General features: G+C 32.7%; 2 protein-coding genes across 5 annotated transcripts; both read right to left on the bottom strand.

Moving 5' to 3' along the window:
- Window positions 1-2,868: 2,868 nt before the first annotated feature.
- On the bottom strand, window positions 2,869-13,458 carry LOC137811556 (Zn-dependent exopeptidases superfamily protein). Of its 4 annotated transcripts, none has more exons than XR_016518661.1 (21): window positions 12,965-13,458; window positions 12,441-12,526; window positions 12,170-12,271; window positions 8,757-8,863; window positions 8,544-8,644; window positions 8,361-8,448; window positions 8,137-8,225; window positions 7,889-8,028; window positions 7,629-7,794; window positions 7,368-7,491; window positions 7,086-7,182; window positions 6,674-6,803; window positions 6,139-6,198; window positions 5,916-6,034; window positions 5,553-5,677; window positions 5,215-5,314; window positions 4,755-4,915; window positions 4,348-4,511; window positions 3,750-3,832; window positions 3,375-3,460; window positions 2,869-3,302 (listed from the first exon to the last, which is right to left on the bottom strand). XR_016518661.1 is itself a non-coding variant. In XM_068613341.2 (21 exons), the coding sequence occupies exons 1-21, from the start codon at window positions 13,172-13,174 to the stop codon at window positions 3,159-3,161; spliced, it is 2,607 nt and encodes an 868-aa protein (XP_068469442.1). In that variant the 5' UTR covers window positions 13,175-13,458; the 3' UTR covers window positions 2,869-3,158. The 4 variants fall into 4 exon arrangements, 3 of the variants coding, with proteins under 3 accessions (XP_068469442.1, XP_068469443.1, XP_090154758.1); XM_068613341.2 differs by having other exon boundaries at window positions 5,090-5,314; XM_068613342.2 differs by having other exon boundaries at window positions 5,090-5,314; window positions 8,757-9,344; window positions 12,965-13,388.
- A 4,569-nt stretch (window positions 13,459-18,027) lies between these two features.
- LOC137811554 (F-box/kelch-repeat protein At1g67480) lies at window positions 18,028-20,476 on the bottom strand. The gene is made up of 2 exons (XM_068613340.1): window positions 19,600-20,476; window positions 18,028-18,878 (listed from the first exon to the last, which is right to left on the bottom strand). The coding sequence occupies exons 1-2, from the start codon at window positions 20,139-20,141 to the stop codon at window positions 18,251-18,253; spliced, it is 1,170 nt and encodes a 389-aa protein (XP_068469441.1). The 5' UTR covers window positions 20,142-20,476; the 3' UTR covers window positions 18,028-18,250.
- Window positions 20,477-25,012: the final 4,536 nt, after the last annotated feature.

Genomic DNA, 25,012 nt, shown 5'->3' with positions numbered 1-25,012 from the left:
GAGACATTCGTAATAAAATTTGATAAAAAAACACTAGAATAAGCACAATAAAGTTTTTATCGAGAACAAACAACGGAGTATATTTAAAAAATTTCAACACTTGATATCCTGACTTTTTGTGATTTATGATATTTTTTCTATTTTGATTCGCGATGCGTCTTTCTAACACGATTTTATATACAGCTTGAAAGGCTCAAATAAAAAATTACAAACAATTTTACCAGGTCAATTATTCAATACAATTTTTACAGCCCAGTGCTAATATGACTCGGAAATTCCAGGTAGGAAAAGGAAACCTAAGGATACCAAGGAAATTAAAAGAAGACAATTGTTAAAACTAATTCTATAAAGCTTATAAGTGATCTAATAATAAGCTAATGAATTCAAGAACAAAAATAAAAAAGCACACAAAGCACAACAAAAATTTTATTGAGGCATTTTCTCAAACTGTTTGGATACTTCAGTTGGGCATTTCATTCTAGATTCACATGACATATAACATTACTGAACTAGATTATATACTGAAAATCAAATTATTTTAAGATGTTTTTACCGATTAAAATTGAACAAAAACTAAAAAAATTGAAACACACATGAACACAACAAGTACAAAAATGGAATGTTGGACAGTTCAAGAACACGAAAATTCAAAGAACAAAAAACATATTAGAATTAAACAAGACTTAGTTGGAGCTTGAGATGGAATGTGAGCTGGAACAGAAGTGCCTCTAGATACCGCTTGATGCTACTCTCCGTAGCTCCAATGCTTGCAATCGTGAGAAGAAATGCTTGGATTGACTTGGCGAAAGCGTGATTTGATTGGACGTTGAAGGAAGTGATTCTATGAGATTAAAAAGATGTTTGACAACTTTTTAAGGTTGAAGAGAGGTTAGGCAAACTCTGATAAGATTCTAGGTTACCTTCAAGAAGAAGAGACAACCTAGAAGGAGCTCAGAACAAGTATAACTTGAGCACCAATTTTGGCAACAATTCAACACTACATTCAAAGCTGAAAATCATGTATATGAGTGCTTTAGAAGGTAGCTTGTAACCCAAGCCACCAAAACCCACCCTAGGTGAGAGAAAAAATACCCTAGTCATGTTGTTTTGTGTAGCTTGTGGTGCAAGCTAGGGTAAATACCCTAACATGGTGTGCAAATCACTCTCTTAGGGTTAGGTTTATTAACCTATACTATGGTTTGGCTAAATTTCTTAAACAGTTCACTTAGTACAATTTGTTGTCATTGGTGTAAATTGGTGTAACAACTTCTTTGGAGGAATTCATGCTAGATTTCTTAAAAAGTTTACTCAGTACTTATTTTGGGAGATAAAAATTGCATCCTTGAGTTGTTTAATTTGCAATCCAAGATAAAAGTTCAACTCTCCCATCATAAACATTTCAAATTCTCCATGCATTATGCTAGCAAACTCTTGACATAGCATGAGGTTAGTTGACCAAAAATATATCTCATCAACATAAATATGCACAACCATATAAAAGTCTTTTGATTTTAAAATGAAAAGGGTTGAATCGACTATACCTCTAATAAACCCTTTTCCAATAAAAAATTTACTTAACCTTTCATATCAAGACATATGTGTTTGTTTTAAACCATATAAGACTTTCTTCTGTTTTAAACCATATAATCAGGAGGCTATTCCACATGCACTTCCTCCATTATGTAACCATTCAACAATTCATTATTTACATCTATTTGGAATAACTTAAATTTTTAAATTTTGACTAATATTTTTTTAAAATTTTATATCTAAAAATAAATATTTTAAAATGGAACTTTATTTTAAAGGAGAAAATCAATTTTACTTTATCCTATAAAAAATTGAAATGTAAAATATCTCAATTACTCTGACCAAACAAAATATTTAAAAAAATAAAAAGAATTTAATTGCAAATAATTCAAATGATTTCAATTTCTTAAAATTGTTGAAACTGTTGATCCAAACACATGGTAAAGGAAAAGTATATTTGGATAAATTGTAGTTCTTTTTAAAATTGGTTTATTTGGGGAAATTTTTCTTTGTTTCATGGAATCCTTTTGTATTTATAGGAATTCACAAGTGAAAGGGTCAATTCATGTAAGTCTTTTGGTTATACAAAAATATTCCCGGATATGTTTTATTTGCAGAGAATGTACATTCTCTTATCTACACAACAAGCCAAGGAGTAGGCAAGTTATAATTTTATAAGAACCAGAAAAGTTACTATGTAACCATTATAACTCCCGTCCTTCTATTTTTTTTTAATTAATTTTAAATTAAAAAAATATACCCAAAAAAAATAATCATCAGACATATTTTTATACATGCCTAATAATAAAATTTCAATTATAATATTCCTGAATGTTATTTTCTCAAGAATATAAAATCATAAAATACTCGAGCAAGGGCTATATTACACAATTAAAAAAAAAAACTATTTTACTCTGAAAATAAAAACGGCTAGTGAGACGATTAGCCAGTATCTTCTTTTAATCCTCTTGGTAGTGGCAGAGACATTACGTCAGTTTCTCGAGTACCATGTGGTCGAACCTTGAGCTTAATGTCTGCTTCAAATGTCAAGAAAAGGTACAAACATTGGAGGTCATGTACCATCATAGTCTCCACATGCTGTATATCGTTTCTAGATATTTTTTTGCCAATTAGCTTCATTCAATGACAATGGCAGCATTTAGGACAAAATCATAATTTTTTTTCAAAACTGCGTGCTATGACATGGTATATAAATTGTGTAATGATCGCCAAGGTATATAAAAAATCATGCAAGAAACTTTCATCTGTGAAATCAAGTTCCAATCTTCATCATAAATGCTCGTGATTGCAGAGATACTATTTAAAAGTAAAACTAAATGAAGAGGAGAAAGGCCTGATTAGCATCTATCTTCTGTAAAATGTCTATAAGCATCCGTTAAACTTTATGCCCCAGTCCAGATTTAGAATCAAATTTTGGCTCTGGTTTTGCATCTATTAATACCATGTAACTCTTTCTGCTAAGAACGTTTGCGTAAAGAATAAAGTTCTATGCTGAAAATGGGACTATGATACTAAATGATCAGTTACGACATCTATTCCTAAGGCTAGTCTATACAAATTTGACACTAAAACAAGTAAGTGTCCTTACAAGACTTGTTTATGAAGAATTATAAGATATAGCTAGACATAAAAGTTGAATAGGCAGTAACGTCAACCCAGTCTGGGAAAAGATCCTTCAATCTCTTCATTGGCTCAACCAACTTTTGGTCTAAAACTGCCACGTCCACTCTTAATGCTTCAGAGCTGTTAGCCTGGCATCATCAAACAAAATAGTAAGTTACACTGTTATAGTAAAGAGAAGTTAATACAGCATCGAATTTTACCTCTAACCAGAAGGTCCAATTTCCATCACTAGGTCCACTAAGACGACATATATATGATTGTGGACCACCACCGTAGGTTTCAGTTCCTGTGACAAAATGCAAGCTACATTAGGCAATGAAAAGATATTATCTACCCTCTTAGAATTTTGGGAGTGGACCTAACATAACTCCAAAAGCAAGTTTTGGGATAAGTGTTGCCCTCCACTCATACATTACTCTTATGGTCACATTATAATGGAAGATTTTCAACACCTCTCCTCACATCAAGAAGCAGACATTTCAAGTGTAAAGTTTGAAAATGATACCGGGTGTTTTGATAGCACCAACAATAATTTTGAGGTTTAGACCGACCTAACTAACTATAATTTTTAATACCTGGAAGCAGATTATCTGCAAATGACCAACTTGATAAAGGACCAGTGATGTTGAGAACCGCAACCCAGACCTCTTGCAAGGAGCTAAAAGACAAAAGTTATTAAAGAAAACAAAGACAAAAGTTATTAAAGAAAACAAAGACAAAAGTTAGGTATTTTAATATTTAATTTTTCTTGAACTGTTTTCAGTTCACACACGGTGGGGTAGAAAACCGATTTAAGATCTTTGAAAACAAAATGCAGCTAAAAACAGTTACACAAAATAAGTTATTTTTGTAGGCAAAAAGTTAACATAATGTCTTAAAAAAGAAATACTATATGGATTCAAATAACATAGTATATCACAGCATATTTCCCCATCAGTACATTCTCTAAGGAGACAAGCATCTGGTGAGAATAAACCAAGCTGAAAAAAAAATACAACTAGCATCATAATATTGTATCTCTGAAATAATTCTCGCGCATTGACTGTTATTGTATGCTACCAACATGGAAAAGGTTTTGAAGCAACTAAATCAAGATTTCTACGCAACCACAAAAAGAAAACATGAATCATATGGAACATAACTTGTATTTTTCAAGCAACATAATGTACTCACCCTAAAGAAAGCTCCAAGTGAACTCTTCTTGGTCCTTTTTCAGAATTTAATGATGGATTTTGAATAGACAATTCGGGAAAGTATTCATACTGTTTCAAAATATCATCCTTTTTTGCAGGGAACTTCAGACTGTTTGAGAAGAGAAAAGAAACTGGAAAAATTGACTGCAAAGAGAATGAGATCAAATAGCAGTGGCATATCATAACATATACAAATGTGTTCTTAAAAGTAAGCTAACTGCTAACATTAACTCAAGATTTAGCAACTGCTGAAGAATTTGATTCAACCTTGAATTTCATTAGTATATGTTATGAAAATCTTGTTTCACTCTTTCCCATTTTAATTGAGTGAGATGAAAAAGTGCCTCTGAGAAAGGATGCAAACAATAATATCGGCATCCAACTTACCATCCAGTCATTGCGTTTAGAGAATGATGCAGATTGAAATGAAAACTCTGAAGTAACATTCAACTCCTTTGCCACTTCAGGTGAGTGTTTGAAAAGGAAAAGTAAAGAATTGGAATCGGTTACAGAAAAATCATAAGTGGATTCCAGAATCTGACTTGAGCCTGCGCAACCACAGCAAAAAATGATAGAAATTAGATTAAAAAAATAGAGAATAAAAGGATATTTGGAGTGCTACAATGGTAATAGAAAAGAACAGAAATAGAGGATCTTAAACACGTTATATACACAAGCTTTATTCATTACTTCAGAGGGTAATCATTTCTCGTAATCAATACCTGCAGTGTGGAAAGTATGCTGAAAAACAACCCTCTTAGGTGCAGACGTGGTGTAAGGAAAAAACTGAGATGATAAAGCTAAACCAAACACACTAAGATGAAGCAGAAATTGCAAGATGGATGACCTGGCTAACCAATGCCCACATATGGGCATTAGAGGGCCTGTGCACCAACCAGTCACAACTCCAATTAATGCAGCCACAATAATATCAGGAACATAGTACCCTGCATGCAATAAAGGTTTGGTCAGCCGCATGCATTTTGAGCACTGGGACTAAGCCTTAATATTATCAATGATGAGTTACAAAAAGGAAACCTCGGGCAAGATAGCCCATATACACACTTCATTTGATTTTAAACAAGCATACTTATAAATGTATTCAAATGCAGTAGCAAGCATAAAGCTTAGTGATTCCATCTCAATGGTCTATTTAATTAATGAGGTGCGTATATATAAACTAACCATATGGTAGAGGAAGAGAACCCATCATTCCCATCTTCTCTATCAGAAACTGGGCAAGGAAGCCACCAAAATAAACAGAATAAGCAAGGCATGGAACTAGAGGTAATATGTAAAACATTGTTGACCTGGAGAGAAAACAACAGTAAAAAACAAAAAAGGATTACTGAAATAACACATACCAAAAGAAATAATATTAGATGATATCATGCATATAACAACAGTGAAGATGCAAACAAATCTATTGCAATGTGAAGGGACTAAAATGACATTGGGGGCTGTAAGACCAAAGATGAAGCAAAACACATTTATCTGTCCAAAGTAGTACATGTGGTGGTTACAATTAAATAAGCATTCACAATCAACCTGAGTGACCGTTGTCCAAAGAATTTGACTGACAGGCAGAAGGATATCCACGCAGGAAGCATGGAAGCGCACACAAAAAAAGTCACAAAACCTCCACTCAGCCCAGCTACAAGATAAGCCTGTTTTTACTAAATGTTCTTAGCCATGCACAATATTCAAGAGAATACATTAAATCATGAGGAAAAAGAATCATATTGTCTGGCTATATATTAAGTCAGCACACCATAGTTAATATGGCGTAGAACCCAAATCCTCCCCAGAACCTTGCTTCATCAGATAGTGCCTGGCAATTTATGAGTCAAACAAAAAAGTTAGGCAGTTCAGACTTTCCACCAACAAGACAAATTGAAAATCACTCTTGAAGAATATATTCAAATTCAGAACACCACACCAAATCATATTTATAAAGATCATGTATGAAGGTTGCAGAAGCCAAAGAGGATATGCTAATTCTATAGACACCATTGTAGGACGTTGGAAGCCTTTCTATCAGGCAATATATTTCATTTGATAATTGACAGAACCAAGAACAAAGTAGATGTTTGGCCAATTTTTCTTATCATCAAAGGAAAAAGAAAATTTAAAAAACAATGGTGTTTTTGTTACGGTAACAAGTTTGACAAAATAAAGTCAGATATTGATTAAAAAAATATCTATCACATAGTGACAAATTTATTAATTACCATTTTATAAAAAATAAACTATGAAGACACCGATCAGATTAGACTTGTTAAACCCATTTCAATATGCCACAATACCTCTTCCGACGTCTTGACAGTTGAAACGTCTTGGGAAAGCGGAAAGCCTCTCCAGATAGTTCTTGGAATTAAAAGCCCAGTAAGTGCAGAGGGTACAAACATCAGGAAAGCCAAGTATGGATGAGCAAACCTGGGTTTTATCAATTTTGTTAACACATGATTCCAGAAAATGCATTAAGATTTTAAATTATTACACCTAAGATACTTTAACGGCCACAATAAAGCCACTCCAAAATCTTCATATTTTACTTGACGATTATTAAATTGCAGCTCCATCATAATTTGTTCTCTCACTGTCTCATTAGGTTAATAAAAAAAATTCTGGCACTAACTGCAAGAAACCAAAAATTATACTAGAAAAAAATCTGTCACTAACTACAAGAAGCCAAAAGTTAACTTTAAATGAACATACCAATTCATTGTCTGAGAAGAGAACAGTAATCTCAGGATAGAAAACACAACAGGAACAACAACTGCCAATATAATACCAACTGTGTGGAAAAAAATACCTGCACATCCAACAAATTATAAAATGTTATTCAAAGTGTCAACAAATAATATTTAAATTCTTCTACAATAACTCAAGAAAAATAAATTTGTGGAACATTTAGGCAAAAATTTAAAGTGATTAACAAGGTGACCAATTAGAAATACTTATAAAAAAGTAAATGACAGTAGCCATGTAATAATTTACCTTTTATAAAATCATACAAGGCTGCGGACCAAGAATGTGATCTACCATGTGCAAAGGGAAAAACAAGAAAGAATAAGATAGGAATACTATGAAGAACTTTAGCCACCCTTCTGGAATAAAATATCTGAAAAATCCACAATTTAAATATAAGACAACAAAAGAGCAAAAAATGGCCCAATTCTGAAGATCATATAGCTCTGATTATCAAAAGGAGTATTGGATCATTAGCAAAAGCAGGATTCTACCAACTTCAGTGCATACCATAAACCATGAGAAATAATCAAAGAATACAGCCCGCTCATCATTGAATGTGCTAGCAGTAACTTCACTATAATTTGTCTGATAGGTGTTTTGTAGCTTGGAAGAATTAGTAAATGTCTTGATTATGCTAAACAAATTTTCTCCACGTGCTTGGATGCTTCCAGGCCTGAGAGAGAGTTATACTTATACATTTTTGCAAGAAAAAAATATAAAATTTCAATCAAATATCTTCTACTAAATCAAGTATGTAAGATACATACAACAGTCTCTCTACTGTATCAGAGGAGGTATGGTAAAAGTATCCACCAAGGAGAAAGATAATGTCAAGCCCAGGAATATTCCCATAGTCTTGGGAAAATATCCGGTAATCAGTATCTCCGGGAATAACAGGAAAAACATCCTGTATGTTGAAATGGAAAATTCAAGTTTGAATTAGTAAATGCAAAACAATGGACAACCAGCACGATAGAGTATTAAAGATATAGGGAGGCTAGAAGAGAAACAAAACCTCAGCTGCACTATTAGCCATAGGGTATATTGCTGCTTCTGCGTAGACATTAGAAGGCCAAGAACTTGGTCCAGATTGGCAAACTAAATCTGTTAATTTTAGCAACATTGTTCAGTGAAAATGTCATGTATAACACACATGATAATTTGATGGAGAGAGACGCTGAAGATTAGCTTATTATCCTACTACTATTAATAATAATAGAAATTTTGCATGACATTTACCAGGTCCTCCAGTCCCGGATGCCTCCACATTTATAGAAGCTCCTATTGTATCATGCCACTTATGTGTCTTCATGAACCCATGTGCACCCTTAAGCATCAGAAGTAAACAACACAACCATTAGTTTCATTATCGTAAAATCCACTCATGAATAAAGCATTATTCTCTATAGAAAAACTTCCTACCAGCATAAAAAGTTCCTCAGCACCATTAAAAAGGAAAATAACCGGCCGGTAGGGAACCCAACCAGAGTCGACTATTAGTCTTGCAATTTCCAGCATAGATGCTGAAAAGGGGGGAAATAAGACAAACAATACGATTCAGAATGCTTAAGGTCAGGTATAGATTTCCCAAATATAATGTCTTCAATGATGACTTCAAATGTACCCACTACTCACCAACACACGAACCACAGTCACCAGCACCAGGGGAACCAAGGGGACTATCAAAATGTCCATTCACTAAAACTGATGGATCAGTCTCTTTGGAAACCACAGATGATATCCTGTAGTAAAAAAAAAAGCACTTAATATTCCTTAAACAAAGACAGATATCTTAACATTATAAAAAAACTTATACACTGATTTATTATTATGAAAGGGGTAAATGATACAAGATGAATGAGATTCTAGTAACAGAAGACTATATACAGAGCTCAGTTACAAGTTAGTTGTAATTGTGTAACAAAGCAGTTAACACTAACCAACAGTCTAGATACGCGGATTTTGATCACGATCACTTTCAAAAAGAAAACCCATAGGAATAAAAGGAGAAAGAAACAACAAACCGATGAAGGATACAGCTTTGATAATAGGTTTAATTTGTTGTTGCAACAACAAAAAAATTCTTTCATCAAGCTTTTTAGTGAATTGATGAGAAAAAGTGGCTGGAGCAGCCACTGGAATCGAAGAGGTCTGAGCAGCTGTCGGCAATGAAAGAGAAGCCGGAGCAGTCATCGGAATTGAAAAAAATCACCATCAAGATTTCTGGCAAAAGCCATGAAAAAGGATCAATGTGCTCATGATACTGTGATAGAAAACTGATATACTAACTTATTATGAAAAGGGTAAAAAATACAAGATGAATGTTAGACTCGGTTAACAGAAGAAAATATACATAGCTCAGATACAATTTAATTGTAACTGTCTAACATAACAGTTACACAAACCAATAGTCTAACAGAACAGTTACCCTAACCAACAGTCAAACAAAAACCACTACTACGACAGATTTAACAATTGTGTAATTGAAACAACTACACTAAGAGAGCCAATACATGTCAAACAGAGTGTTACACTCACATAACCTTCTTTGTTATATGATGTACATAAAATATGTGTAGTCACTTAAGGTACAATAATGATTCAATATAGTCTTGACTCTTGACACAACATGTTCAATAATTAATCATTATATCCATATTTCAGAGATCTATAAATTGAACATAATTATCTGCTAATACTGTCTGTAACCCTCCTTTCTTCAATGAACCTTCTTAATTTACATTAAAAGAGTCATATCAGTTCCTACCTTATGTTCAGTCCAACTCTACAGTTTAAGAAATGGTATATCACTTTTCAAGGTCACGTGTGTGCCCACCAGGAGAAGTATCATTTAGAAAACTAAAAAGTAAAGCAAACAGACAGAGAGATTGCATCAAAATGCCACTGTTTATTGCAAGAACGGTAAATCCAGATTACCACCACCACACCACATGTACTTCATTCAAATTTTTGCATTACATATACGAAGTTCTATCTATATCTTTCTCAATTTACCCTCTCAACATGTTTATCTTTGAAACTACTAGGTGTATGATTTTTTACTTCCTTAATTGTATGATTGTCACGATGTTGTTGTAATGTTACTAGCAGGTGACCCCATTGATAGAACCGACTCAGATTGTAGAAAGCAAGCTTGTCTAATACATTTTTTTTCATCCCTTTTCTCTATTGGCTCCCTATTATTTAATAGAAATGAACTGGGCCTAACTCGATGGCAAAAGCTAAGTCAGGGGGAGAAGATGCTCAAGCCTAATAAGGAGTATTCTTCCCATATTCCTAGCTAATGTAGGACATGGACGTGTTAACTCAAACCCATGGTTACGAATCCCACATAGCAGCGCGTAGTGGCTGGCTGACACTAAAAACACTGTAACAGTATAGCACATAGCAGGCAGGATGACTGCTGTTTTGAAATTTTGAAGTGCAATGCTATGGCAGTGTAAATAAAGGTCCTCTGTTATTGACAACTCTGCTCACACCTCTACAACTGGACATTTAGAACAGGAAATTTGCAAGACTGAACATCAGCAGGAAATCCAACATTAAGACTAGAGAGGCCTAATACCATAATAGAAATTACAGAGTATAGCTCAACCACATAGCATAACTCAAGGGTGAGGATTACCCAAGCCTTATAAGAAATATTATCCATATTCCTAATCAGTGTGAAACCTTAGGACTTCTAATTTTTAATTATAAGGTATTTTTTTTTCTACTAAAAAACGACATTATGGCAAAAGGATTATGTAAGGCCACATGAAATCCCACTTAAGAAACCAAACTCTATTTTAACAGTTTCAATGTTAACCAACATTCAGGGATGTAAGTTAAACAAAGGGACACTTTATGTAGTTCACCCTTTAAAATAACCCTTTCAACTCTGTGCCCATTAACCCTCAACTTTGATTCAGAAATAATGCCAGTTATAAAACAAGCAGTGCATGTGAGCTAAACACACTTCAAGAAGTATGATGTTCCTAATTATAACTTTCTTTGCAAGAAGTTCACATCATTGCAGGGAACTGAAAATAAGAGGAAGGTGAGAACCAAATGTAAGAAGGGAAACAGAATGATACGAATACATCTTTGAATTTTCTGGTGGAATATGTATAATTTCCTTTGAAAAAATTAAAACTGGTGTTGGAAAGACAGGGTAAGATTGCACTCAATTGTGGTACAAGTAAAAACCCTCAATCTCAACTGGCTCCTCATATAGAATGATTTGAACCCACCCCTATAATAGCAGCAATATCATAATTGTTTAATCAGCCACAACCAGAAAGAAAATGATTCAATAAACTGCCAATGGTGAATGAACTACTCTGCAATTGGCAAAGTAGAACTATTAGTTATCATGACTATGCTAAGTGGCCTTATACAATGATCAATAATCACTACTACGACAGTGTGTCCTAGTGATAGACAGATAATTTTGAGCCAGTTGAAAATCCATGCTCCTATGTCCTCGTACATTTTATTGGTGATTGGCAACTGTCGAAATAACATTGCTTTCATGTTACTAAATCTAGCTTGCCGTGGTATGTGAAACATTTGCTTATGAATTGCGAAACATCTTTCCTTATCCCTTTCCAATTATGCTGCAATTCTTGCACGGTTCTGGCTACAGCAGCATGCCCTTATATTGTGGACATTTAATTGCATGCATTGATCTTGACATGGCATCCACAACTTTATTTTTTGTCTACTTTATACTCAACTCAGTAGTTAACTCCTATCAGTTGTATCATTTTGGCGATCAGTTTGGATAACAAAGTGGTGACTTATCAACTATAAGTTGAATTTAGACAGTGAGTTCCAGGTGGCGATATTTTCTTAAGTGGACAATGGAAAGACTAGTGGCGTCTTAAGGGAAGTTTACCCTTAAAACAAGGAAATTCAAATATGAAATGTTAAAACTGCTTGAACTTTGAAGTGAAAGGGGTAATTATAGCGCAAGAATACCATTCTATATCCCAATACACATATCTGAATCCAATACAAATGACCATATTGAACTGCCAGTGTACCTCATAATAATATTAGTATGATTTCTGTATCCAAGAGCTATGTTGTGGCCCAAAAACAACATATTGAAGGAACCACTTACAGTAGTCTCCTCAATCTCAATTCTGCGAGTAAAATGTTGGAAACAAAATCAGAGTTCAAGAAATTGAAAGAAAGAAACATACATTAAAAGTGTATTAAATAAAACAAGTAAGTGGGCCAACAAGGGAAAAGAGAAAAAGAATTGTGTGACAAATAATAATAATAATAATAATAATAAAGTACTATTGCAACCTGACATTGGAGCTAGCTCGCTCCTTTAGTTCTTCCAACTGACCCTTAATATATTCTGCTGCCTTTTTTAAACCAGGACGCCCTTCCTGTTAATAAATGCACCAAAAGTCAACATTCATAAAACCATTTTAGATTCCTAAGAAAAATGTTCTCTTTTTTGTACAACAAGTTACAATTAAGACGATAAATTTAATAGGTGTCTACTGTGTGAAAAATTTCCCACTCTTAACCATTCAGAATTAAAAATCATGTTTATAATGAGTTTTAAAATATTTTAATACGTATCTTCACAAAATAAAAATATTGTCATATAAATTATATTATACAAGTTACTGTACGAGTAGCAGCCCTTCTTAATTCATAACAGCGATGAAAAAGCGATGGATTCCACTCATTGGAAAGCGATTGATATCTTGTCAGACAATAAAGATCCCTAATTGTAAACAATATCCTTAACACGAAATAACGCTGACAAAGTTTCAATTTCCAAATTAAAAAACAAAAAGGAATTAAATGTGGCTCACTTGACGACCGTCGATCTCTTGGGACAACATTCGAACATGTTGTATAGTTCTTCCTTCAGAGAATCGATCGAGCGGCGCGTCGTTCCCGAGAGGGTTCACGAATTTCATGTAGATGACGGAGTGGGTCAGCGCCGACACGAGTCCGTACATGACCGCCAGAAGGAGCAATAATTTGATAGCGGAGACATCCTCGGAAGATCCGAACGCCATGCGAGACAGCGTTACCTCGGAGGAACGAAAGAGGAGATGGAAGGTGGACAGTGTTTGCTTGTTTGTTTCTGTTCGTATGCGTTCAATTAAATTTAACTTAATTAATAATAGTGATTTATATAGAATGATCAAAACGATGAAATGGTTTTGGTTTGCTTCAGTATGCGCGTGACGTAAATCGCTGAAGGCTAAGACCAATAACAGTGAGAGAGAGGGAACTTCACAACAAAACTTGTTTCGTATTTAAGAATGGGTTCAAAGGTAGTTGTGACTGTCTTCACGCATCCAAATTCACTGTGTTAGTTTCGTTATGGGCTTGAAAATGATTGCATTGATGGGTTATGGGCCTACCCAGGATTTGCATGTTTGTGACGGTTGTGAAAATTATTACGCCACTAAAATACAATTTAAGTTTAGTTGGAGAATAAAATGGAAAGATTAATTCTTCCTTCATATTATTTTTTTAATTTCAACACTACTCATTAATTAAATTATAAATTAACATTAACAGTATATTTAATTATATTAAAAAAATTTAATAAAAATATATATAAATTAAAATTTAAAAATTTAAGATGTCTCAAATAAATAAAAAATTGTAAAAAAAAACACAAAATTAGTAAATGTCATGTTTAAATTGATTCCTTTCTATTTTAAAAAATCTGTTTAATGTTCTTTATTTTTAAATATTAAAAAAAGTTAAATAAAAGTATTAAGTTATTTGAACTAATTTGTGTCATAAGAATATAAGTTAATAATGATTAAATTATTTCTTTTCAAATAATAAAAAGATGAATAAAATAAAATAGAAAGATATTTAAAAATATGTTTACTTTTATTATTATTTTGAGCTCACTTTTTAAAAAATTTAGGCATTCTTCTGGAAGTTACAAAACTAAAAAAAAAAATCAACGAGATGCAAAAATGGAGTACAAAATTAAAAAAGAAAAAATTATCTTTATACTGGAAACTATGAATACAACAAATCTTCTTGTCAATCATCTCCTACATACTTAAATGATGAAATTACTCTCTCAAGCACTGCAGTTGGAGAAGATTGAAAGTGTTGCAGCTGGAACGGAGGTATACGATTGGAAAGGGGTATGGGGGTGTTGCTCTAAGATTATTTTAAAAAGTGAGGTTATGCTTCATTTAGGGTTATTTAAAAAGATTTAAACTGACTTTCCACAATTAATATAGGGGTGCATGAGAAAGGTATGGAGGTGGAGGTTGCCAAATGAAAATAGGATATAAAATGGGTATGAACTAGTACTTTACCCGTGCACAAGACTTATTTAAATAAAAAAAATTGAATTAAAATATTAAGAAAAAAATTGAATAATAATATTCTTTTGTCTAAAATCATAACTATCATTACAAAACACAATATCAATCATGCCGTTAATAAGAGATAAAAAATAGTTAAAGGAATAAAAAATTAGATGCAAGAATGATAATTGGAATTAATAAATATGAAATTGACAAAACCTAAAAAATCACAAATAGAATGAGACATGAAATATAAAAATATTTGTGTGTGGCTACCAAATTTTTTGAATTTTAACCACATGAAAAATATTAAGTCATTGCATTTAAAATAAGACAACACATAACACTTAAAAAATAAAACTCTAGAAGCAAATTGAAAAGTAAGAACACAAAAACATATATGTAGAAATGAAAGTGACAAAATATACATGTGTTTTCGTGTACATGATACAATATTACTTTTGAGCACAAGATTATTGAATAAATAGATTTGAAATAAGGTAGCACGGGTTCAATTAGAGCATAGCAGTGAAAAACAAATTTATGAACTGATAGAGAACAGTACGGAACAGAAACTGTATATATAACAAATTTGCTATAAGTGGTAAAATATAAAAGAATGAACACAAACAATAACAAATAGAAATCAATGTGCAAAAAATAACATAATATACAATAAGAATAACATATGAAATATATAAGAGGGGGTTTGTACCTATCAGATCTACCACTAAAAATATATTATATTCTTTACAATTTTGCAATGCAGAAGCTAAGCTTTTAAAACAACTTCCACGTAAGTGACAGAACATAACAAAATCAACAAACAATAGCAATCATGAAATACATAAGTCCTTCTCTTTAGTTGCCATAATTTGAGTGTTGAGAAACATTAGATTATAATTACCACAACATCTAACTTAAATGTAAATATTGTGGAGGAAAAAAATAGACCTGCAAATAAAAGTAACCCAAAATAACAAAAATTACAGAAAAAATAACATATGAAACATAGAAGAGTGATTTTGTACTTGTCATAGTTGCACTCTTATCATTCTAAAAAATGAGTACGCAAAGTTTTGTTTTGTCCAAAAGAAAACATGTTAATATAGAGCAATATGCAACATAACACTTTTAAAAGATATTATATTCATTACAAAACACTATATCACCCTACAAGTAATAAAAAATAAAATACACTTAGTAAAAAACCAAATTGAAAATGCAAATTATGGAAGTTATGCTAATAATGTTAATATACAGATTACAGTAAAAAAAACATAAAGTTTGGGTTCACACTGGCAAAAAACATAACATAATTTACAAAAGAAATTAACATATGAAATGCAAAAGTGGAGATTTGTACCTAATATTTCAGTGTTGAATTCATGTAATGATTAAATCAACACAATTGAAATAAGTCAACAAAGTATGAGTTAAAAATAGAAATGAGGATAACTATTTTTTTTTCAAAAGTGCAACTATCATTAGGAAGCAATATGGAAGGAGATTATTAGCTTCTTTTATAAAAAATAAAAAAATTATAAATGGAATCAGTACAAATATGATAATGTTCATACCTCATGTATGATGTAATGTTATATGTCTAAATGAATGACATGTACATTGGGCTTGAAAGTTTTTTCTATCCAAAAGCAAAGTTATCACACCAAGGAGCATGTAATGAAAATATTACGTTCATATATTTGAAATAAATAATAATTAATGAAATCACTACAAGGTAAGATAATGTTACTAAATCATATATATCATGTAATGTTATATGAGAGTTCAAATAATACACACAATAAAAAAACTACACACACGACAATTGTTATTAAAGAGTAGTAGGCAACACAAAATTTATAAAGTATATTATATATATTACAATTTATAGTGGAGAATCACAACGGTCATTACAAAGCACATAACTAAACCCTAAATTAAGAGTAAATACAATTAGTAAATGTGAATTATGGAAGATTCTAGTGTTGTCTTCATGAAATGACTAAATGAACACTATTGAAATAAGCCAATAAATTACAGTTTGTGATTCAATCCCGTGGTTGGATTGTGAGGTGCGATCCTGAGCTCGTGAAGTGCAATTGTGTGGGGTAACGTTTGTGGAACTTGAAGGCGTTGTTGAGCGTGGTGCAGTTTGTGGTGGTCATTTCTAATGTTAGAACTTTTTGACTTACTTTTAGAGTGGTTCTATTTGTGATTACTTTGAGAGAACATTTACAGAGTAGTTTATGATGTAGGGTCCACCATGTGCAAGAATTTTCTATGTGTGGTCAAACATTTGGTTTCTGACATAACATGTGGTCCAACATTTTCTATATTTTACAAGGATACCTTTTATAAAGTCCATATCATGGCAGAAGGTTACTTTTAGTTTGTGGTCCACCAGCGTGGGACATTTTGTGATGCGAGATATGTTGGTGGTGATACATCAACATGGTCATGTGACAATGATAGATGGAGTTACTTTGAAATACTTGGCATCATAAAGGAGATGAGGTTTTTAAAAGTACAGGAGATGTGGTATTCACGTAAAGGTTGTGAAGAGTTGGAAAATAGATTGGATGTTCTGGTTGATGATCGCGGTACAATAGAAATGCTGAAAATTGCAAATACACATGGTGAAGTTCATTTATTTTTAGTGCATGTTGTTTCAGAGGCAGAAGTGTTGTTGGTTTTAGGTGATGGTGTGGAAATCGAAGGTGTTGAAGGTAATGTTAAGGATGGTGGTGTAGAACCTGAAGGTGTTAAATATAATGTTAAGGATGGTGGTGATGTGGAACCCAAAAAGGTGTTGAAGCTGACGTTGAGGATGGTGTTGGTGTGGACATTGATAATCATCATGGTATCATGATATGAAAGTTGTGGCAAAAATATTTGATATCAACTATGGTATTGTTGTCTATGTATAAGGTTTAATGTAACTTACGGCAAAAATATTTGATACCAACTATCTATAAGCACTAAAAATAAAAATGACAAAAAGAAGTAATGATGCTTGTATGATGAGCAACTTTATAAAAAAGTTATACAAACTTCTATTTTATCCTAAGTAATTAATGTCTTTTGTTATTTACATTTCCTGTTCGTTTTAATTCTTAAATTATTCTTAGTTGCTTTACATTCATATTTTCTGTTAATTTTTTCCGGGTTTTTTTAATGTTCAAATCACGTTACTTTTTACAAAATCTGAAATTTTATGTTCAAATCATTATGTTTAAAATCTTTTTCAATTGCCAGTTTAAATAAAAAACGCAAAAATTTATTTATTTTTAGTTAAAATAACTTATTTTTAATTATCCACCTTCATGTCCTGACAGAAAATCACATCCAAAAAATCTTCTTAACTTCGTGATTTGGTTTCTTCTTTTTGTCTGCTAATTCCATGCCTTTTATTCCCCTTCTTGATTCACATGGTTCTATTTAACCACCATTCGTGCAAATGCTGGCCCCATAAAGTATGAACATGTGTGCCCAACTACAGAGATTGAATCACAAGTGCATCAAGATTTAAGTAGGTCTTAAATCCTTAAGTTATTACCTTCTAATTAGAATAGAAAAAGGAAAAGAAAACTGCAACCATAATTTATTTAAAGTAGTGCTGCTCAAAGTTGATGGCAACTACTTGAATAAACTTGAGGAAATGATCCAACCATAAATTAGACATGGCATGACATGATAAAACTATCAGGAACAAGCAAAAACAGTAAATTAACATCTAATTCTACTAAAACAACAAAGGTCCAAAGCTCTCTCAAGGTCTCTAAACTCAGAAGCAACAATCTTTCAGGCCTTAATAGTTACACTGCATAAGCACAAACCAGATGGTCTTATATCAGAAGTCTGCCACTCAGATCCTGGGGCTGCACTTGGATCATACAACAAAGTCCTATATGAAGGCTCTTCCTCCAGTGAGAACAGCAACAACTTATCATCCAATATCCCAAACCGAAAACCAATGCTTGAACTCCCTGTCAAAGGGACTGGTACCATTTTCCATGAATTGTCCTCTGGATTGAATATTGCTAACTTCCGCTGGTTTTTCCACTCCATACAGAACAACTTCTTTCCCAGCACTGCATGAGCAGTGACCATCACACACCCATTTTTCATCTCACACCAGTCATGCTTCTCTGGGTTGTACACATCAACAAACTTGGAATTTCCAATTGTAAAGTTTGATCTTCCACCCATGACATAGAGCTTCCCTTCAAATCCACAGGCAAAGCAACCCCATCTTGGACGACGGAGGCTCTCTATTGGCGTCCACTTGTTGGTATCCGGATCATACACCTCTGCACAGGAGAGACTGTCACCGTTTGCACCATAGCCTCCAACAGCATAAACCAAGCCATTGACTTCAGCACAAGCAAAGTCATACCGAGCCACATTCATGCTTGATAATCTGCTCCAGCTGCAATTGCAATTACAAAGTTTAATAATAGCACGGTGCTCTATCATAGAATATGTAGCCAAATTAATAATAAGAGGTGACATGGACAAAGTGATGCATCTTTATCAATTACAGAGGGATTTATCAAAAAGGAGCATAAGCAGATATATACATGAGTGTAACAACAAACACTATAAAAGTGGGAGGCTGATGTATGGTCAATCATATTTCATGTTTCAACGTTGACAATGATTTTCTTAATCTTGAAATCCATTTTATGCCCTTACATAACTGGCCAATTAAAATCATACAATACAACAAGTCATTGTCTGTCAAGCCATTCCAAACTTTTCTAGTTTAAATTTCCTACTTTATAGTGTTTTCAGTGAAACGGTTGTCAAAGAAAAACACGCTTGTTAGAATAGTTAAAATCTTATACCAGAAAGACTTCTAACCATGGACAAACGGCCCCTTCAGTTCTAATTTCTAAAATCAACACATCCCCAGAAATGGATAAATTATAGAACTGGTGGTACGATTATTTTCACCCGGTATAAAGATAACAGGCTCGAAAAATCAATATAACAGGTTTAAATCTCTCACCCAATCACAGATACCCAAAGGTTTCCCATAACATGAGTCTCATAAGTAGTACACTAGACAACTAAGTAAAGTGCCACAATCATCTATTAACTCAATTATGAAGTTGGAATTATAAAGTCAAATATAAAGGTAAGTTTACCTGTTGAGACAAGAATCATATTGATAAACCTCTTCCGAGACAGATGCAGTTCCATCAATTGATGAACAGCCAGCCATAATAAGGAGCTTTCCATTGAGAACCGCCACCCCAAAGCCAGCCTTGGCTGGACCAGGCATTGGTGGAAGGGATCGGCGATTGTGACCAAGACAATCCATGACCTCCCAATGGCTCCCTTTTCCTTCACTACCGGCTGTTAAGATATAGAGCCATTCCTCGTGCATCCCAGCCAATTTTCTCACGGTTATAAATTCTTTGCTTCGAATAAAGCCTCTCCATCTCTTACTTACACCGCCCATGGCAGGGAAGTTAGAACGAGGCACAAGTGCAAGGCAGTGCTTTGAAACATCGTCAGGCAACCCAGGTAGAATGGGGATACTACTATCGTCATCATCATCATCTAGAGCCTCAGACCTCACACAACGATTGCTTTTCGAAAAGGTTGGTTTACCATGGTTGGCCAAATTGGGAAAACACATATTTGGGTCTGTATATCTCTTCTTTTCGGCCACAAAACCAGGCATTTTTCAAATTAGCAAACACAGATATGACGTACCACAAAGACGTTGAGAAATTTTGTTGGCGACCAATCAACCAAACAATGTGAAAATGACTACAACAAACTAAAGAAATTCATAATACCCTTCCCCAATAGGGATTCTGCAAGACCATGGCATAAAAGATGTGGCAGAACGAATCATGTGAGCAGTATATGAAGACGACTTTCTGTGCTTTATCCAATCTGATTGTAATTCCATAACAGAAGTTATGCTCCTACAATAATCCTTCTTACTTGTGTTCTGCCAATTATATATTAAGCTTCCAAAGCTGTATCTACCCTCGCACATTTCACAGGTATCTATAAATTAAGGCAAAGAGTTGTAATATTTTTCAAAGCTAAAAATTGAAATTAAGCAACAACACACATTAAAAAAAAACTGTAAAGCCATACGAGAGTAGGCCATAGAACTCGCAAGCCTTAGCCACCAGTGACTTCCATTCCCTTTAAGTCCATATCAGCTGAATGAATGAAACTGAGAAGGGGAAAAGTAGCACAAGATTTAGAAAATTTCAAGTATTTAATTGAGAAAAGGAAACTCATTGAAAAATATTCAATTTGCAAGGTTTAAGAAAAAACAAACAACTGTTCCTTTTACAGATATCGCTCGAACAAGAAAGCATAACAAATGTTTGTAAACACCATAATCTAGAATCATAGTCAGGAATTATCCTTTAACAAAAGTCCACCTTTCCGTGTACCTAGAAAGTCCATAAGTTTGATCTCAAAACCAAACAAAACTAAGTTTTTAACAAGAAAAATAATCTTTTGACCCTATTGAATTAAATGCCGGGCTAGATGAAATTATAATCAAATAAAACAACTCAATTGAAAACTACTAAGAGTCCATTGTCCTCTTGCATGAAAACCCAGAGCAAAATTAGCCAATGGATGCGTTAATAAAATAAATGAAGCTAACAAGACTTTCAAAAAACAATATTAAAAACGAAACACACATCCAAATCCACCAACCAAAAGGAAGAACCCTTTATTACAAGGGATTCATATTGATTTTATCGGTATGAAACCACAGGTATTCTCCATGGATCACGAGGAGACAATTCTGTTTGAGTCAAACAGGATTAGGACCACTATAGACAATAAAACTCTTAAATACAATTGCACATTCAGAAGCTGAATCCAAAGATTATGAATTTGAGATTAGTAGTAAACATAAAAGAGCCCTAATAAATTTGCAAGTATCCATAAACCTCAGCTGTTGAGAACAAAGATATCAATGAGAAACAAGAAGACAAATAGCATCCTAACCAAATCTGAGGTTTCAGAGACAGGAACACACGTTTTTAGCATTGTCGTTCTGAGTAGAGGACAAACAATTCTAAAACCGGAGTCCTAAGTAGCTCAGTAACGCAAGAGACAAATAACTAGAGTGCGTAAATAAATCGATTCAAAACGGCACTTGGTAGATCTGTAGCAAGAAAAAACCAGCAGTTGTAATAATAAGAGAACCAAACTGACAAATAGAAAGAAAGAAGATGAACTTACAAGAACTATAATGGGGTAGAAAGGGAAAAGAAAATGAGAGAAGGGTAGTTTGTGTTGGAAAGAAGAAGAGGAAGAAGATAGGAATGGCGACAGAATATGAAGCAAAGTGAAATTTATAGGATTTTTTAGTTACCAAAATGGTCGGAGACAAGATATTAGGATAACACTGACACACCTCACCACGTCAGGAAAAACAAGTTTTGTTGATAAAGTAAACACTAAACAAAACTTACACAAGGTAGTATATGTATAATTTATGTTCTTTCTTAATTTAAATTTAGTGTTTTATCTTTAAAATAAGTATTATATTTCAAAAATATAAAATTTTAAATTAACTATAATTATAATACTGTATAATTTTAAAAATAGGAATTTTATGTATCCCATATAATATATTTATTTTCATTAAAACATCTAGACAAAATTTATTTATACACATTTTTATAAAACTAATAAAATAAACTATTATATAAATTAAAGTTAGTTTTTATATAAACTGAAAAATAAAATTTAGAAAATCTGTACAAACAAACTTTTACATCTTAATTTAAAGATAAGTTAACTTTAACTTATTTAACTCTTTTTTTAAAGTACTTATAAAGAGATTTATCCAAAAGTCTAAGTATATGTTTTTTTTATATAAAAACATTAACAAGATGACAGTATTTTATTTATGTACAGTATTAATATAAAAATTTCAACATAATTAATATAATTTGATTATTTATCAAATAATTTTTATAAGTGACTTTATTTATATATATATTTATATATATATATATATATATATATATATATATATAAACTCGTAGGTGCCATGCGCATGATTCCAAGAGTCACGAAACTTAGTAAGACTAATTTTTAAAATTTAATTTAGTCTTAATTATATTTTCTTACAATGTGATTTCTTAAAATTTAATTCAGTTTACCAATCTTAAAAAATACAACAAAATCATTTATCTATTAAAATTAATGTCATTATTTTCAGAAATGATCAATAAATAAAATTCGTTAATGTTTATCTATTAATAATTACTGTCAATTAAGTTAATAACCATTACATTATTCCGTTTTTAAAAAATAAAAAACTTTATTAATTATTTAATAAGAAGAGAATCAAATTAAATAAGTTTTTTATCGAAAAAAAAAGAACATGGAATTAAGGTACTCAAATCCTTGTAAAAAACATAGTCAAGCAATTAGATCTTCTATCTATACAAATTAAACAAGTTATAGAATTAAAAGTTGTAGATTATGGTCTTGTAGTGATCAGTTACTACCCATAATAAGGACTTTGGTGTATTGTTATGTGTTTGATAAGTCAATTTCAAGATTGGGGTCTTAGACAGGGTTTTATTATAGCAACCGAACTTAGATAGTTGAGGATACGTTATATAAAGTGGGATGCAGTCTTTATGACGCTAACTTGGGGGCAAAGTTTCTAAATTCTCTGCTAAAAGGGAAGGAGAAAAAAATAAAGTTTTGAATACTTCTAGTATAAGAATGCTTTATTTTTAGGTAGAATATTTCGACGTGGTGAATGAGATGAAGATGTAAGTAGAGAAGAGACGAGAAAGAGTTGAGATACAACATTAAGAGCAAGAGGAGATGTGTAAGAAGAATAAACTTAAATGATATCTTTGATTAAAACAATACAATGCAAAGTTGTTGGAGGATACTTGAGAAGATTATGTCATGTGACTGTCAAAATTCTATAACCCAACCAGCACATGTCTTTTGATGATTTGTGGGTTTTTCACAAAGTAATGTTTTCTTTAGAAATTAATAAAAAAAATATGAAAATGGATAAGTCGTATTTTAGGATATAATTTTAGAGTAAAAGTCGTAGTCCTTGAATAAGATTTTGGAATGAGTTTCACTCACTCGGAAGTTGTATCTTTGGGATATGACTCACCCATTTTCATAAAAACATATTTATCCAAAATCGTAATTTCCAAAAAAAAAATACACTACTTTAGTGCAAAAACCTATTTTGTGAAAGGATCATGTGCGGTTCTTTTGCATAATTGTTAATTTAGCAGACTATGAAAAACATGTGCGAGATTAGATATCCTCTCATATTGAGGCGAGAAAGTCATGACAAGGGAAAATTAGGAAGATAAGAAAGATAACACTGATTTATAGAAACCATCCTGTCAAACTCAAGGAGTGGTAGGAGGCATTAATATTTTTGAACCTCGTTTATTAATCGACATTACCATACCCATGATAAAAGGCGAGACAAGACGAAGCTCCATTAACTCCCTTTAAATGTTTCGAAGAGAAATTGTAATAAGATGTGCAAGTAACAAGGTTATTAACTTTCTTAAAGAGACCCAACAAACAGTTAAGTCCTCGTCACAAGGCATGACACTAAAAAGTTGTCATACCTTGATTAAGCAAATTGTGAAGTTGATTAAAAAGGGAAGCTTCACAATGTATTGGAAGAGAGAGGTTGAGGGCGAGGAGAGTAAGAGTCCTAAGAGATGTTTGAAAAAGAAATGTCAATATTATGAAGATCACGAAACCTTAGTTCTCGGGGATTTCAACATTATCTCCTAAGGCTTTGTTGGAGGTGGGATGCTTAAGTGCGACACAAAAATGACATTCTTGAGAATTTATGAATTTAACATTTATAGAGACAATACATAACAAAACTCTTGTTTTTATCTTTTTAGATAAGGATCTATGGGACGTGGTACCACATAAAGATGACCTTATAGTGATATTTGTTGTAACAATGAGTCGCAATGTATATCGGGTACTGGTAGATTAAGGGAGTTTGGTTAATGTATTGTATTAGGATACATTCATAAAACTCAATATTTTGAAGAATGATTTCAAACCTTTTGATGTGCGTTAATAGGATTTTTAGGAGATCAAGTGGAAGTTTGAGACTATGCAGAAATACAAACAACCTTCAGTGTAAGGAAGTCAGTTAATACCTTGTTGGTCAAATATTTGGTCATAAACCCTCAATTTTCCTATAATATTCTATTGGGTCACCCATCTTTGAACATGTTAGAAGCAATGGTTTCCACTTATCATCTCAAGATTTGTCCCATTTCCCAAGGTTATGCAAGGGTTAACAAATCAATATACAACTCACAAATATTAAGTATGCAAAACAAATGCAGCTACTTATTATCAGTATGAACCTCTTGGACGTAAATTCAAGGATAGTATTTAAAGAGAGGCTTAGTGACGTAAAATATGTCTAGTTAGCAGAGGAGAGAAAGTTTAGGGTTGGTTCCAATCTCAAACCTCGTCTTGAGGAGAGGCTAGTTCACCTTTTGAGGTCCAACAATCATACTTTCACATGGTTGACAA

Source organism: Phaseolus vulgaris, chromosome 2, assembly GCF_051622355.1.
Source record: "Phaseolus vulgaris cultivar YP4 chromosome 2, ASM5162235v1, whole genome shotgun sequence".
NCBI classification, from domain to species: domain Eukaryota; kingdom Viridiplantae; phylum Streptophyta; class Magnoliopsida; order Fabales; family Fabaceae; genus Phaseolus; species Phaseolus vulgaris.
The sequence above is the reverse complement of the archived record's forward strand: the minus strand, read 5'-3'. Positions and strand labels throughout refer to the sequence as shown.